At 44.2% G+C, this 15,644-nt stretch overlaps 1 protein-coding gene across 3 annotated transcripts in view; it reads right to left on the bottom strand.

The window, feature by feature from the left end:
- Positions 1–15,126, bottom strand: part of PDE8B (phosphodiesterase 8B) — a 265,652-nt gene extending 250,526 nt beyond the window's left edge. For 2 of the 3 annotated variants that reach the window (XM_027039572.2, XM_027039559.2), the window contains exon 1: positions 14,988–15,126. In XM_027039572.2, coding sequence (XP_026895373.1) covers positions 14,988–15,023 — 36 coding nt within the window. In that variant the 5' untranslated portion in view covers positions 15,024–15,126. The remainder of the gene's footprint in view (positions 1–14,987) is intronic. The other variant, XM_053224203.1, reaches the window with a different exon arrangement.
- Between the last annotated feature and the right edge of the window lie 518 nt (positions 15,127–15,644).

Below are 15,644 nucleotides of genomic sequence, written 5' to 3'. Positions count from 1 at the left end.
GGATGGGAAAGTGTACACAGAAGTAAAATGTCAGATTCTTACATCATACACAAAGGAATAGATCAATGGAATAGTGTCTAGACAAAGACTCACAATTTTAGGGTCAATTAATTTTCAATCAAAGTGCCAAGACAATTCAATGGAGAAAGTACAGGCTTTTTGTTGTTGTTGTTGTTGTTAACAAATTGTGGTGAAAAGACTGGACATCCCTATGCTAAAACAACAAACAACCCACAGCGCTTACCTTTCACCAACACAAAGATAACTTGAAATGAATCACAGAATTTAAAGAGCTAAAACAAAAAGACTTCTAGAAGTAAACTTGGGGGAAAATCTTTATGAACTTAGGTAGGCAAAGATTTCTTAGAAAGAATATAAAAGACATGAATCATGAAGGAAAACAAATTGATAAATTGGAATTTATCAAACTTTTAAGAGTCTGTTCCTTTAAAGATAGCTTTAAGAAAATAAAAAGCCAAGCCACATGCTGGGAAAAATATAATATATTCAAAGACTCGTATCCAGACTATATGAAGAAGTCTCACAGCCAATAATCAGAAAACAACTCAATTAAAAATTGTGCCAAAAATCTGTAATAGACTCTTCACAATATAAGACACTGGAATGACTTGAAACACACACACACACACACACACACACACACACACACAAACACCTCATCAACATTAGTAATCAGTGAAAAGCAAATAAAACCACAATGAGATATCCCTATACAATGTAATGGCTAAAATGCAAAACACAGGCTATTTCAAGTGTTGACAAGGATGTTGAACAATTGGAATTTTCATACATTGCTGATGGAAATGTAAATTAGCACAATCACTTTTGGAAAATAGTCTGACAATTTCTTATTAAACATATGCATACCATACAACCATGAAATTTCATTCTAGGCATTCACCCAAGAGAAATGAAAACACATGCCCCAAAATTTGTCCATAGCAGCTTTTTTTTAAAAAAAAATTTTTTTTTAACGTTTATTTATTTTTGAGACAGAGAGACACAGACCATGAAGGGGGGAGGGGCAGAGAGAGAAGGAGACACAGAATTGGAAGCAGGCTCCAGGCTCCGAGCCATCAGCCCAGAGCCTGACGCGGGGCTCGAACTCACGGACCGCAAGATCGTGACCTGAGCTGAAGTCGGACGCTTAACTGACTGCGCCACCCAGGCGCCCCCATAGCAGCTTTTTAAGTAACACCCCAAAAAATGGAAACAAGCCAATGTTCACTAGCAGGTGAATAAATACATAGTGATACATACATAAAATGGAATAAATACTACTCAGTGATGAAATGTGACAAACTACTAATATAAACAGCAACAGGGAAATCTCAGGATCATTAAACTGGGTGGAAGAAGACAGACACAAAAGGGTAAATATATGATTTCACTGATACAAAACTAAAAAAGCTAAATCTTGGGGCACGTAGGTGGCTCAGTAGATTAAGCATCCAACTTCGGCTCAGGCGATGATCTCATGGTTCTTAAGTTCAAGCCCCATGTCGGGCTATGCGCTGACAGCTCAGAGCCTGAAGCCTGCTTTGGATTCTGTGTCTCCCTCTCTCTCTGCCCCTCCCCTGTTCGCACTCTGTCTCATTCCCTCTCAAAAGTAAACATTAAGAAAAATCGTAATTAAAGATTTAAAAAAAATTTTTTTAAATAAAAAGCTAAATCTAGTTTATTGAAATAAAAAGATTAGTGGCTACTTAGGGACTGTGGTAGAGGCTGAGAATCGACTGGGAAGGAGCGCAAGGGACAGGGTGATAAAATACATGGATATATCACATGATTATATACTTTGTTAAAACACACTAAAAGGCATACTTTAAAGGTGCATATTTTACACTAATAATGGAGCAGCAGAAAGAGAAATTAAGAAAACAATACCATTTATAATTATACCAAAAATATTAAAATACCTAGGGATAAATTTAAACAAGAAGGTGAAAAAAAATCTGCCCTCTGTAAACTCTAAAACACTAATAAAAGAAATTAAAGATGATACAAACAAATGGAAAAATATTTCATGCTCATGGACTGTAAGAACAAATATTGTTAAAATGTCCATACTACCCAAAGCAATCTACCCATTTAATGCAATCCCTATCAAAATACCAACAGCAAGCAATCCTAAAACATGCACAAAAGAACTTGTATAGCCAAAGCAATCTTCAAAAACAAAAACAAAGCTGCAAGTATCCCAATTCCAGATTTCAAATTATACTAAAAAGTTGTGGTGATCAAAACAGTATGGTACTGGCACAAAAATAGACACATAGATCAATAGAACAGAATAGAGAGCCAAGAAATAAACCCACAATTATATGGCCAATTCAACTTTGACAAAGGAGGCAAGAATATGCAATGGGAAAGAGGCAATCTTTTCAACAAATGGTGTTGGGAAAACTGAACAGCAACTTGTCATAAAATGAAACCGAACCACTTTCTTACACCATACACAAAAATAAATTCAAAATGGATTAAAGACCTAAATGTGAGACCTGAAACCACCAAAATTGTAGAAGAGAGTACAGGCAGTAATTTCTCTGACATTGGCTGTAGCAACTTTTTTCTAGATATGTCTTCTGAGGCAAGAGAAATAAAAGCAAAAATAAACTATTGGGACTACTTCAAAATAAAAAGCTTCTCTACAGTGAAGGAAACAATCAACAAAACTAAAAGGCAACCTACTGAATGGGTGAAGATATTTGTAAATGACATATTTGATAAAGGGTTAGTACCTAAAATATATAAAGAAGTTCTAAAACTCAACACCCCAAAAAACAAATAATCCAATTAAAAATGGGCAGAAGAAATGAACAGACATTTCTCCAAAGAAGATATCCAGACAGCCAACAGACACATGAAAAGATGTTCATCATCACTCATCATCAGGGAAATGCAAATCAAAACTACAATGAGATATCATCTCACACCTGTCAGAATGGCTAAAATCAAAAACACAAGAAAGAGTGAGTGATCGCGAAGATGTAAAGAAAAGGAACCCACTTGCACTGTCAGTGGGAATGCAAATTGGTGCAGCTATTGTGTAAAACTATATGGAGGTTCCTCAAAAAGTTAAAAATAGAACTACCCTACCACCCAGTAATTACATTACTAGGCATTTACTCAAAGAATACAAAAACATTAATTCAAAGAGATACATGTACCCCTGTGTTTATAGCAGCATTATTTACGATAGCCAAATTATGGAAGCAGCCCAAGTGTCCATCAATTCATGAATGGGTAAAGAAGATGTGATACATAGATATATAATGAAATATTATTCGGCCATAAAAAAGAATGAAATCTTGCCATTTGCAACAACAAAGATGCAGCAAGAGAGTATTATGCTAAGTGAAATAAGTCAATCAGAGAAGTACAAATACCATATGATTTCACTCATATGTGGAATTTAAGAAACAAATGAGCAAAGGAGAAAAAATGAGAGAGAAAAAGATACAAACCAAGAAACAGACTCTTAACTATAGAGAAGAAACTGATGGTTACCAGAGGGCAGGAGAGTGGGGGGATGAGTATAATAGGTGATGGGGATTAAGGAGTGCACTTGTGATGAGCACAGGGTGATGTATGGAATTGTAGAATCACTATATTGTATACCCAAAACTAATATAATACTATATGTTGACCATACTGAAATTAAAAAACTTTTAAGGTATAGATTTTATTGTATATAAATAATAACTCAACAGTTTAAAAAAAAAAACTTGCAGCATCTGCCTGAGGTTATGAACTGAAGCATGTCCCCCAAGATTCTTAGGTTGAAGCCTAAACCTTCAATGTGACTGTATTTGGAGATAGGGCCTTTAGAGAGGTAATTAAGGTTAAACGTGGCCATAACGGCCTGTAGGACTGGCGTCCTTATACAAAAAGGAAACCACCATCGAGCTCTCTGTGAGCACACAGAGAAAACACCATGTGAGGACGTAGTGAGAAGGCAGCCATCCACAAGCCATGAAAATGGGCCTCACAGAAACCAACCCTGAAGGCACCCTGATCTTGGGCTTCTAGCTTTCAGAACTGTGAGTAGATAGATACCTGGGTTTCAGCGGCCTAGCCCGTGATATTTTTTTATGGCAGCCTGGGCAGAATAACACACGTGAGCATCAAGCACCAGACAATGATACACTCATCGTTCCTTACTAATCATATTATTCTTGGGCCTATTATATCTTTAGCCCATTGAAGCTTTTCTAGAATGCGTACTGAGAGACTAGCAGTTGTTTTAAATCTATAAAAGGTCTTGACCAACCGGTGGCCAACAAGTCAGATAGCTGGCTTGTATGTTAAACCAAAAGTGATGATGAGAACACAACTTTTAGGCCCGCAAGAGCAACCATTGAACCCAGAGAGACATTTTGGGGGTCAACTAGGAGGAGGAAGATCGCAGCAGCATCTTGGTCACACCCCAATTGTGTGACAGATCCGGTATTAGTGAAAGAATTGCTTTATCTTGGCTTTTGACTGTGCCTTATTTGGCACTGGCACCAAAACCATGGATTACGGGAGTCTCTCTCCTTTTTTCTCTACCATCTCATTTATTAGATAAATTTCTGCAAGCAATGATTCCATTGGTTCTCACCTTTCCACTGGTTATGGTTCAGTTAACCAGAGGAATAATTTTTAGCTCACAAACTATGATCCATCCTTCTCCTTTAAAGCTATTTTAGGGAAATTAACATCGGGTTATGAGGAAACACTTCTCTGGGGGAGGGGAGCCTTTATTTTGATCTTGGCTTATTGAGAAGAGCTCTTGCAGTCAACGTCTGGTCTTATATATCCCTTGAAGGTGTTCTCTTCCAGGAAAACCAAAGGGCAAAAACTAAGCCAGACCATCATCACTCCTGATATCAACCCAGGTCACCAGAGTCAATCATGAAGAATTCCTAAGAATAAAAACGGACAGGGACCAGGTGGCAAGGATCAAAGACAGATGGTGAAAACTGATACCATGTTAGTGCTGCAAAGAGGTATGAGAGATATTCTAAAGTTATCTCAGGGTCTTTCTCACGCCATGCCCCATCTGTCTGCAAATCCTATTAATTCCACTTAAAAAGTAATCCAGAATCAGACCATCATTCATCTTCACTGCTATCATATGGGTCTAAGCCATCACATCTCTCACCTGGATTATCGTGATGCCTCCTAGCAGATTCTCTTGCTTCATCCTGGCTCCCTTCAGGCTACTCTCAATGCTACAGCCAACAGGGGTGTTCCGCCCACAACTGAAGTCAGATTCCATCACTTGCATCTCGCTACGTCTTTATAGCAGACAACAAGGCCCTCAGCTGTCTGGCCTCCATGACCTCCCTGACTTTAGTGTCTACTGTCCTCCCCTTGCTTGTGTCCTCCTTGCCACACTGGTCTCCTCACTGCAACTTTAACTTATGGACATGCTCTTTCCGGGCCTTTGCACCTGCTATTCTTCCTACTTGGAATGTGCTTCCCAATTATCCATATGGCTCACTCCCTACTTCCTTCAGGCCTTGGCTCAAATGTTCCCTTTCCCAGGGAGGCCTCCTCTGACCACCCTATCTAATTAGGAAACATTCCCCCCCATCCTGGGGAGTCCTTATTGACCCTCCTGCTTTATCTTTCTCCCTATCTTTCTCTACTTTCTCCCTAGCACATACCACCAAATGACCTTTCTCTCTCTTTTTCATTCTTTACCATCTCCTCACACCGGAGGTAAGCTCCAACAAGAGAAAACTGGGTCTGTTTGGCACATGCTGGATGCTCAGTAGTTACCTGCATAAACAGTGGAAACCTACTCCTTCCATAGATGAGAAGTCACAGGGAAGAAGTGACCACCCTCACTGTCTTCAAACTCCTCTGCCGCTCACAGCTCTTACTGACCTCCAGATCTTGCATAGACAGAGACAGAGAAAAGTCCTGCAGACCAAGCATGTGCCCCTAAACATAGGGCTTAGGGAAGGAACAGAAAGACCAGCTACACTTAGGCCAGCGTTAGAGGCCATCTAGGTATGTGAGGCAGGCATGGGCCCATTATGCAGTGAGTGGTCTCTGAGCCCCTCCCCTCCCTCCACCTGACAGCTACACTCTCCACCAGGGCTTCTCACCAGGGGACTGACCAAACTGTTACATCAAGATAACTGTTACACACCAAGATATTGATTCTCTCAACCCGCAGGTCACCCATGCAGGGCCTTGACCAGATCCCAAGTCTTGTCCACTGACTCCAGTATCTCAGACAACAACGCCGTTGTCCTCTGTGCGCTGTGATGCAACTAGACTGGGAAACACCGCTTGACCCTTTATCCACGCAGCCTTCCCCCTCTACTCCTTCCCCTACCTTCTCCCGCCTTCCTGCTATTTTCTTCTTGTGCAATCCCTGCAGCCATAGAATCTCGTCTGCTGCTGCAGAGACCAGTGGGTGAGGTATAGCCTTTCTGGCAGAATTTTTTCCCACAACGAGTGACAGCACGTTGAGAACTCCAGTGCAAGCCACATTAAAAGATACGAAATGCCCTTCCTTAGACAGAAAAGCCTGATCGCAGATGGTGAAAACACTTCAGTGGCCACTCTCCCTCTAAAAATGCTATTCTGGGATAAAACTAAGTTCTTCTTTGAAACATGAAAACACGCATTGTAGAATGATGCTCTTCAGGCAGAAATGATGTCCAATGGGCTGTGTGACAAAGATGCTTGCAGTATATATGCCCTTTGTCAACATTACGCATCTCAATCTTGTGATGACCATTCCATCACCAGCCAGGAAAGAATTTAGAACTCCTAAACCTTCCAAAGCACTCTGAGGTTACTAAGAGGACGTCCTGTGCTGATTTCAAAACAGAGGGAATCTGATGAAAGCTACCTGAGGAATTTAATTTCCTCTTTATATTCTATTCCATTGCAAGGAAGATGGTTTTAAGTTTTCTTTTAAAAATACTAAATGGAACTAGAAAACAGATCCTAAAAACGTAGAGAAATCATTTGTTTTCATATTATTTAATCAGCCATGGCTAATTGTACATATGTTCAACCGTAAAGAATTCACGCAAGGTGGTAATACATTTATTACGTTCCTTTCCTCACAATGTCCCGACCACTTTCTTCGTTTTCTGTAGTTTTCTTAGTTTTCCGTAGATCTCACCCAGGAGGAGTAATACTTACAATGGAGGATACGAGCTGACCATGTGTGTTGGATGACTGCATTTTCATCCACTTATATCTCCATTTAATTTTCTTAGTCATCTAGGGAAAATGAGAAACTCATTCAAAAATCAAAACCAGGGCGGAGACTATAGTAAGGCAAGCAAAGCAGGAGGCTGCAACATTTAAGGAGGTGCTCTGACCCCGCACTTGGGGGCCTCCTTAAGTTTCCCACTCTAGGCTCCCCGCTCTTGAAGCATGCATTCTCTGGGTCCTGCAAGTGACCTATCTCACCCATCTGGACAGTGGAGTCAGACAACACCTGGGTCAGGGATGTGCACTTTGTGCAGGCAAGGCACCTAGGTTCCAGTCTCCTCCTTGTTGCTTTTGTCACATTTCACCAAACTAAGACACTACTGATTATACAAAACAACATCACTTTCTGTATCACCAAGAAAAAGATGCTGCCCATTAAATTATGACATAATGGTCTAATGACAGTCCCGTAAGTTGCAAGAATTCATCCCACTAGCCTCTCACAGCTTCGAATTTGTTCATCTACACTGACAGATTAGGCAATTTCTCCTGCCATCAGCTTAGTTACTTGACATGTAATCCTCCTGCACGTATCTCAAAAACAAAACATAAATCTAGCTTTATGTACTTGTGGGTATCTTTTATTAAAGGCCTTTGGCCGCTACTTAAAAAAAAAAAAAAAAAAAAAAAGAACACCAAAACTAAAATTGCGTCATCCTCCAAAGACAAATATTTGCTTTATCAATATCAAATTTATACCCCGTTCTCTATTTCCTTGACTCTCTGTGTAACTGTGTAAACAATAATTTCTTGGTTTCAATGCTGAATCACAGCATAACCTTTTTGAAGTCATCTCAATCAGCAATTAAACTCAACACATGGATTATCAACAATGTACCCACCTCGACTGAGAAGGTGAAAATATCAGAAGTTAAAACTGAGTAAATACATCCACAAGATGACAAGTACATCACAACCACTGCCTGGCCGACAGCAATTTACAAGGGGCCACCCTTTCCCCTCCCACCTCCCAGCAGTGGTGGTCACAGATTCAGACTGGTAATCAAGAGACTTGGCTTTAATCCAACACTGCCTTTACTTGGCTTTATAGTAGCAAGCAGGATAGAAAATGCAGCGTGCACAGTGTCTGCTATCTCGTAGGAAGGCTGGCAACTACCCACGATGCAGAGTATTGGCCTCCTCACACCACAAGGGGGATGCAGACGGTTGCTAGGGATGAGGTGCATGGCTCACCTTGACCCAGAAAAGCCACTGCCCTGGTTACCTACTGGCTTGTTTACTACTCCAGTACTGGAGACCCAAGGCTATATGACAGCTCCACGCTCTCCCACTCCTGATACAGGAATCTAGAGTTTCCCAAAATCAAGACAGAATCATCCATGCCAGGTATAGAGCAACCCACACTCTCTTATGTTTCCAAGGGAAAGATGCTGTCAGAAGGAAAGTTGGCGGCTGTCTTTCTAGGCCTAACGCTCAGCTGCTATTGACTGAAAAACACACCCTGATTCTGGGGGCATTCGAACGGGAAAGGGAACGTCTCAGAAAAACTCAAGTGCTGCCTTTACATATTACTTTAACTGCCAACCCTACTTGCCTCAACTGAAATGGAGAGAATGATTTTAAGGGCTACTTAGGAGGATAGTCTCTTGCGTTCCTTTTCTGGTCACGGATCTAACTGTGAACCTAAGACTTAAATGTGTGGGAGCCACTGGAGTTACAAAATGGTCATGCGATGACTCTCCACGAAGGTGTACACACTTCCGAGCAGGGCCTGGAAGCCCTGGCAGCTCAAGCAGCAGAGCCTCTGGGTGGTCTTTGCCCCTGGGGTGCAGGCCGGGGCAGAGTACACTGCGCCCCGATGGCTCCAGGAGCTTCTGAAGTTGCAAATAATAAAGGGCATCATCCTGACCCCCTAGTATATGCCAGGCACTCTATATTTATTATCTCATTTAACTGGCACACTAGCCGTGTGAGTTAAGTACTGTTCTTCCCCTTTTACAGATGAGGAAATATTGCTGATGAGGGGTAGAGCTGGGATGAGAACTCAGCCAACTTCAGGAGTCACACTTTCTTTTTTTATGTTTATTTATTTATGTTGAAGGAAAGAGGGAGAGAGCAAGTAGCTGCCAGCAGGGGAGAGGCAGAAAGAGAGGACAGAGGGAATCTGAAGCAGGCTCCAGACTCAGAGTGGAGCCAGACTCGGGGCTCGTTCCCAGAACCGTGAGATCCCAATCTGAACCGAAATCAAAGTCAGACGCTTAACCGGCTGAGCCACACAGGTGTCCCAAAGATTCACGCTCATTCTGTCTCACCTACAGTCTCTGTCTCATGTTAGACCCAGTGCCATTTGTAAAGGGTGACTTGATGCGAGTAGTGACCACTTGAAAATAACACCCAGGGAAATGAGAACACAACACTTTTCTTGGTCAATAGGGGAGGATGAGATGTGGAGAGAAGGCCCTGGGATGTGGCTTCGGAAACACCCTGACCTCCTTGAATAAAAACAGGGTGACTATACCTCAGTAGGGGCCACATACTAAGACAATGAATTATAGGCTGAATCATGTCTCCCCAAATTCTTATGTTGAATTCCTAGCCCCCTCCCCACTGTAGAATGTAACTGTATTTGGATTGGGCCTTTAAAGAGGTCATTAACATTAAATGAGGTCATTAGGGTGGATCCCAGTCCAGAATGACTGAGACCTTGATAAAAAGAGGTTAGGGACAAAGACACAGAGAGGAGATCACGTGAAGATGCAGGGAAAAGATGGTGAAGGGGAGCAGGATGTGCTACCCCAAAATATGCCTCTTTAGCATAAGGATTATTTTGAGCTGATTATCATTTAAGGAACTGCAGACACAAAAGAAGCTCTGAAAACAGAGTAGAAGTTAGCCTTTTGTAAGGGAAATTTACATTAGAAAGGGATCTTGTACCAGGAAGAGAGCTATTACCAGAGATAACTTTTCCCCTGAAAGACTTATCTCTAGGGCAGGGCAACCTTTGTTTACCAAACATTCGCTCTTCACACCTTCCCAAGAACTGCCTTTTCCCCTTAGAAATCCCAAACCCCTTTCCCCTTCCTTAGCTCAGGATGATATATAAACTGCAATCAAGTTGCTGCCTTTTGAGTCTCATAGCTCTGTGGGACTCCTGGATGTGCATAAGTATATGTACCCAATTAAAACTTGTTTTTCTGGGTTGCCTGAGTGGCTCAGTTGGTTGAGCATCCGACTTCCGCTCAGGTCATGATCTCACGGTTTGTGAGTTCAAGCCCCCCCCCCCCCCCCCCCCCCCGCCCCAGTCAGTCTCTGTGCTGACAGCTTGAAGCCTGGAACCTGCTTCAGAATCTGTGATTCTGTGTCTCCCTCTCTCTCTGCCCCTCCCCTGCTCATGCTCTCTCTCTTTCTCAAAAATAAACACTGAAAAAAGAATTTTTTTTAATAAATAAATAAAAATTTGTTTTTCTGCTGTTGATCTGTTTTTTATTTTGGGGGGCAGGGCCTTAGCCAGGAACCTAGAAGGATAGAGGGAAAATTACATTTCCTTCTCTACAGTAGCCATTTACAAACCAAAAACAGAGGCCCTCAGAAGAAATGAATTCTGCTGACATCTTGATCTAGGACCTCTGGCCTCCAGAACTGTGAGAAAATAAACTTCTGTTGTATAAGCCACCTGGCTGTGATAACTTTGTCGTGAAAGCCCCAGCAAACTAATGCACAATGCTATGCATTTACCACGTCATTTCCTCTTTCTGGACATCAGAAAACAACTTTTTCTAGCCTCCCTGCGTTGGGGTGAGGTCCTTGTAACTACTTGTGACCAAAAGACCATAAATAAAAGAGATATGCTTCATTCCTAGGCTGAGGCATTTAAGGGCACGTGTTAACCACTCATGGTCCTTCCTCCTCCTCAACTGCCGTAGGACAGCAGGGCCTTCATGTTCTAGATACTGCAATTACAAGATGGCACAGCTTCTGTCAGACTGGCTCCCTCAGTGACTGTGTGGAGCAGGGTACTCTGCTAACCTGCTTTGGATATATAAGAAATAAACTTTTTTTTTTAAGCTACGGAGGTTTCAAGGTTAACTTGTGACTGCAGCATAGCCTAGCCTCCCCTCGCTTACACATCTGCCCCAGAGAAGATGGGACTACCAGAAACATATTTCAGGACTTCATGTGCCACTAGGTGAAACCATATTGAATTTCTGGTTTTTTAGGTAAAAATGCTCACATATGAACAACTGCATTTGTTCAACCTCTAATTGTACATATTTGCAGAAGCAACCTTAAAACCAGTAAGTTTTACCACCTCTAGTTTACAAATGCTATGTCCAAGACCCATTCAGATTCAGTGATTCGCCAAAAGCCCAGAAACATGTTAGTGGAAGAAATGGACTGCAAACCAGAAATTATATTTCCTTTTGTGAAGGCAAGTTGGCAATATCTATTAAAAAGTATATATCAAATGGTAACCATGTTCTTTTGCATAGCAATTCCCCACTTCCTAGGAATTGATCCACCAGAAATATCTGAACAGATGTGCAGAAATATATAAATAAGATACACTATGCTAGCGACTGTATGTGATTGTGAAAATTTTGAAATAATCCAGGTGCCCAGTCAAAGGGAATTGGTAAAATAAATTATGGTTCATCCATCTGCACTCAGATCTACATAGTTAAAAAAGAGTTCAACCTTTTTGTCCACATGAAATGCATCCAAGACACCCAAGTCATATTATAGAAGCATATTGATAAAAAGCAGAAAAAGAAAACTAAATTGGGATGCCTGCGTGGCTCAGTCAGTTAATCATCTGACTTCGGCTCAGGTCATGATCTCCTGGCTGGTAGGTTTGAGCCCCACATCAGGCTCTGTGCTGATAGCTCAGAGCCTGGAACCTGCTTCAGATTCTGTGTCTTCCCCTCTCTCCGCCCCTCCCCTGCTCACACTCTGTGTCTGTCTTTCAAAAATTAACAAATGTTAAAAAAAATTTTTTAAGTAAATTAGCACTCATAAAAGATTTATTAATTTCCATGCACTGAGGTGTATAAAGTGCCTGATACTTATTTAGTAGCCACTTTTTGCCTTCCCAACCTTCTCTCTGTTGCATTCTGATTGAATCATTGCAAATAAACCCAAGTAGGTAGTCCAACTCTACCTACCAGCTGTGTAATGTCAGGCAAGAAGTTTAGTTCTCACACCTATGAACTGAAAGAAATAATAGCACTTCCTCCAGAAGGTGTTGGTAGGATGACCTTATACTGTGTACATAAGGTGCTCAGAACAATGCTTGGCACACAAGTGCTTAATAGATATTCACCATTATGGTAATGGTGATGATGATGATACTCATCTCTGGAAACTGAAGAAACAAGGTTTCTTGCAGCATGTGTTGTATTTACAATATTCTGCTTTTTTCTCTCTTAAAAAATTATCCAGTAAGAAAACATAATAAATCATTCTGCTTATTTCCCTTGCTGAAATTAAAGAAAAAGGCAATGCTTTTGAAAGCAGGGCTTATCCCAATAAACTCTAGTAATGTTAGGTATTCCAATACTTAATGTGGCTTCTAAAGACAATTTCATTACTTCATTACCCAACCGATAAACTGCTTTTCTGGAGTTCATAATAATGGAGTCATTCATAAATAAAGTGTTTATCAGAGAAAACCTGAAGTACGTCCACTAGCCATACAGCACACTCACCCTCTTCTACCGCAGGATCAACTTGGGGCTTCTCCTCTACTCATTTCTGTAACACCCTGCTTGTGGCAAGGATCTTTCAAATGCACAGAAAGAACCTTTTATGTAACCACACACTAACTTCAACAGGACTCTCTATTTGAGGTCCTTCGCAGTGCACTCTAAGCATTAACTCGACCAACCAGGCTTATTTCCACAGACCTTAAGCCTGAAAGATTTGTGTGGCTCTATAAACAGACTGGAATTAAAATTCAATTCACCCACCGTTCTGATCCAGTATCCTTTCAATCCATGCAGTCTCTGTGGAACCAAGTATAATGAAGAAGGCAAAAATCTAGGCTATCTAAGCTTGACAAATTTTGACTACAGTGGACCCCAGGATTGAAGGTTCTTTTTGAGTGTTTTGCAGTAGCAGAGGCCCAGATTTTGTGTGGCCCGCCCAAAAGTGTCACAGCTGCTCAGTGGTACAGCTAGGGCTAGAACCCAAGGACTGGCTTCCCAATGAATTCTCTTTCCGCTGCTGCAGACTATCATTCTTCCGTTTTTGCTTCTTGGAAGACCAAGCAAAGTTAAAATAGCTCATTCGAGGTCAGAGGGGCAGTCAAGCAGAACTGGCAATGCCAGCAGGCAGATTATAAAATCCTAGAGGGAAGGTCCTCTGCACTTCACCTAGCCCCACCGGCCCTATGTAAATGTTTTTGTTGATTGTTTCCCAACACAGCTTGGAGGAAGTTTCTCTTCTAGGTGAGTACTAGGTGTTTAACTTCAGGTTCTGACACAAGTGTCTGTTACCGACAGAACAGGCAGCACGCCACCCCTCCCCCCCCCCACACACACACCGCCCAACTGCCGTAAACTGGCAGCTGGCAAAAGTTTCGGAGGCAGATGCCCACCACTGAACTGCAGTGGTCGTGCAGTCCTAGCAACTCGCCGCCTGCCACTCGCCCATAGCAACTATTCAGCGACCTTTTATTTTTCCCCCTGGAGTTGGTAACTTGGAGACTGCAAACTGGTGTCAGATTGAGCCGGAAGCAGAATGGATGGGCACGGCTAGTCTTGAGGGTACAGGAGAGCCCGCTGCAGATTTTAGACCACTAGCCAAGCCTCATCTTCCGCAACAGTCCGGGGACCCGTGTCTACTTGATTCTGGTAACTAAGTGCACTCGGGTGACGCTCGGGCGCCCAGCAGAACGCCCACAAGTTCAGAATGGCAGCTTGTGGATGCAGCTTCCCCCTTGGACGAAACGCTCCTCCCTGACCTGCAGGCTGTCCTCACCCGCGCTTTCCTATGCCCTACGGCGTGAGAGCCTCCTTTGCACCCACGTTCCATCTCCCCCACCAGAGGCGGGTGGTTTAAACCTCACACTCAGTCTGTGTGCCCGGCGAGCGCTGTCCGGGTAGCTGCGCGCGCGGGTGGGAGCTGGTCTCCGGGATCAAGGAGCCCGGGACCCCTAGCGAGGGCGCGGAGGCTTCCCGCCCCTGGACGCCTCCTCTTGCCCCCCATCCCCCTACCCCCCCTCCCCCCCCGCCCTCCGGCTGGGGCTGGCGACGGTTCGCTGCCCGGGCAGGGGAGCAGCTACAGCAGAAAAGCAGGGACGCCGCGGCGGCGCAGAGAGGCGTGGGCAGCTCGGGGTGCAGCGGGAACCCGTGGCCCCCGCCCGGCGTCCGTAGCCCTGGCTCGGGCTAACCCCAGGGAGAGAGGCGCGGCGGCTGCGCAGCGCCATCCCCGCAGGGCCGGCTGCTGCTGGTGGGCGACGTGTTAGCCCTCGGAATTATGAGCCGGGCGGCTACACCGGACGCTCCAGGTGCTCCCCTCCTGGGAAGCAAGAAGGCACTGGGGCACCGCGACACGCAGAGACCGAGAGGAAGAAGAAACACCCCTCATCAGCCGCGAGGGTGTCCGAGAGGGGCTTCGGGCGGCAGCTCTGGCCTGGTGCCCGCGCACTGTGCGCGCACAACCCGCTCGCCGCCTGGCCCCCGCTCCCGCGGCGCGGGGGGTGGGGACGAGGCGGTCTCGGACGGCGCAGGGCGCTGTGCCCGCGGGACGTGCGGACCCCGCGCAGGGGGGCTCACCTGGCCGGCGCTCGGCGGGCAGCGCGTCTGCTCCATGCGAGCGGCGGGCACGCGGCTGCCGCACGCCGCACCCCGCGCCTCGCGCCCACGGGAAGGGTCCGGTCGTTCCGAGGGACTCTGGCCCCGAGCCTGAGCCTCTTAGAGATTTCACTCCCCAGGCACGTCCCGAGGCCGGCGGGTGCCTGGGTCCTAGCGCCCCTCCCGGGGTGTGGAGCCCCGACTTCGAGCCCGCTTAGCGCCCCCCTAACTACTCGGCTCCCCTTCAGCGCCTCCCCCGCCCCTCGAGAGAAGCCGGGTCTCTCTGGAGCTGCCCAACCTGGGGCTGCTGGAGACTTGGGGTTCGGGCACAGAGCTTTCTCCTCATCGTGCCCACCCGCCTCCACTGTTCTTAAGTCTCTTACCCCCAAGAAAACGCTGAAGAATCAGATTTGCCTCATTCCTCAATTCAAATTCGTATACGTTATTATTTTTAAAAGACTGAAAAGTCAGAGACATTAGTCATTATTAATACCTAAAATATAGCATATATAATAAAGATCATTCGCCCTCAGAGTGAAGAACTTTGTATTCAAATGATTGTGTAAACGATACCCCATTGTGTACGTGTTGTGGGGGGTGGGGGCAGGTAGGATTATCCCTGTCTTAGTGCAGACAATT

The sequence above is a fragment of the Acinonyx jubatus genome, chromosome A1, assembly GCF_027475565.1.
Source record: "Acinonyx jubatus isolate Ajub_Pintada_27869175 chromosome A1, VMU_Ajub_asm_v1.0, whole genome shotgun sequence".
In the NCBI taxonomy this organism is placed as follows: domain Eukaryota; kingdom Metazoa; phylum Chordata; class Mammalia; order Carnivora; family Felidae; genus Acinonyx; species Acinonyx jubatus.
This window is presented reverse-complemented; position numbering and strand designations above follow the sequence as displayed.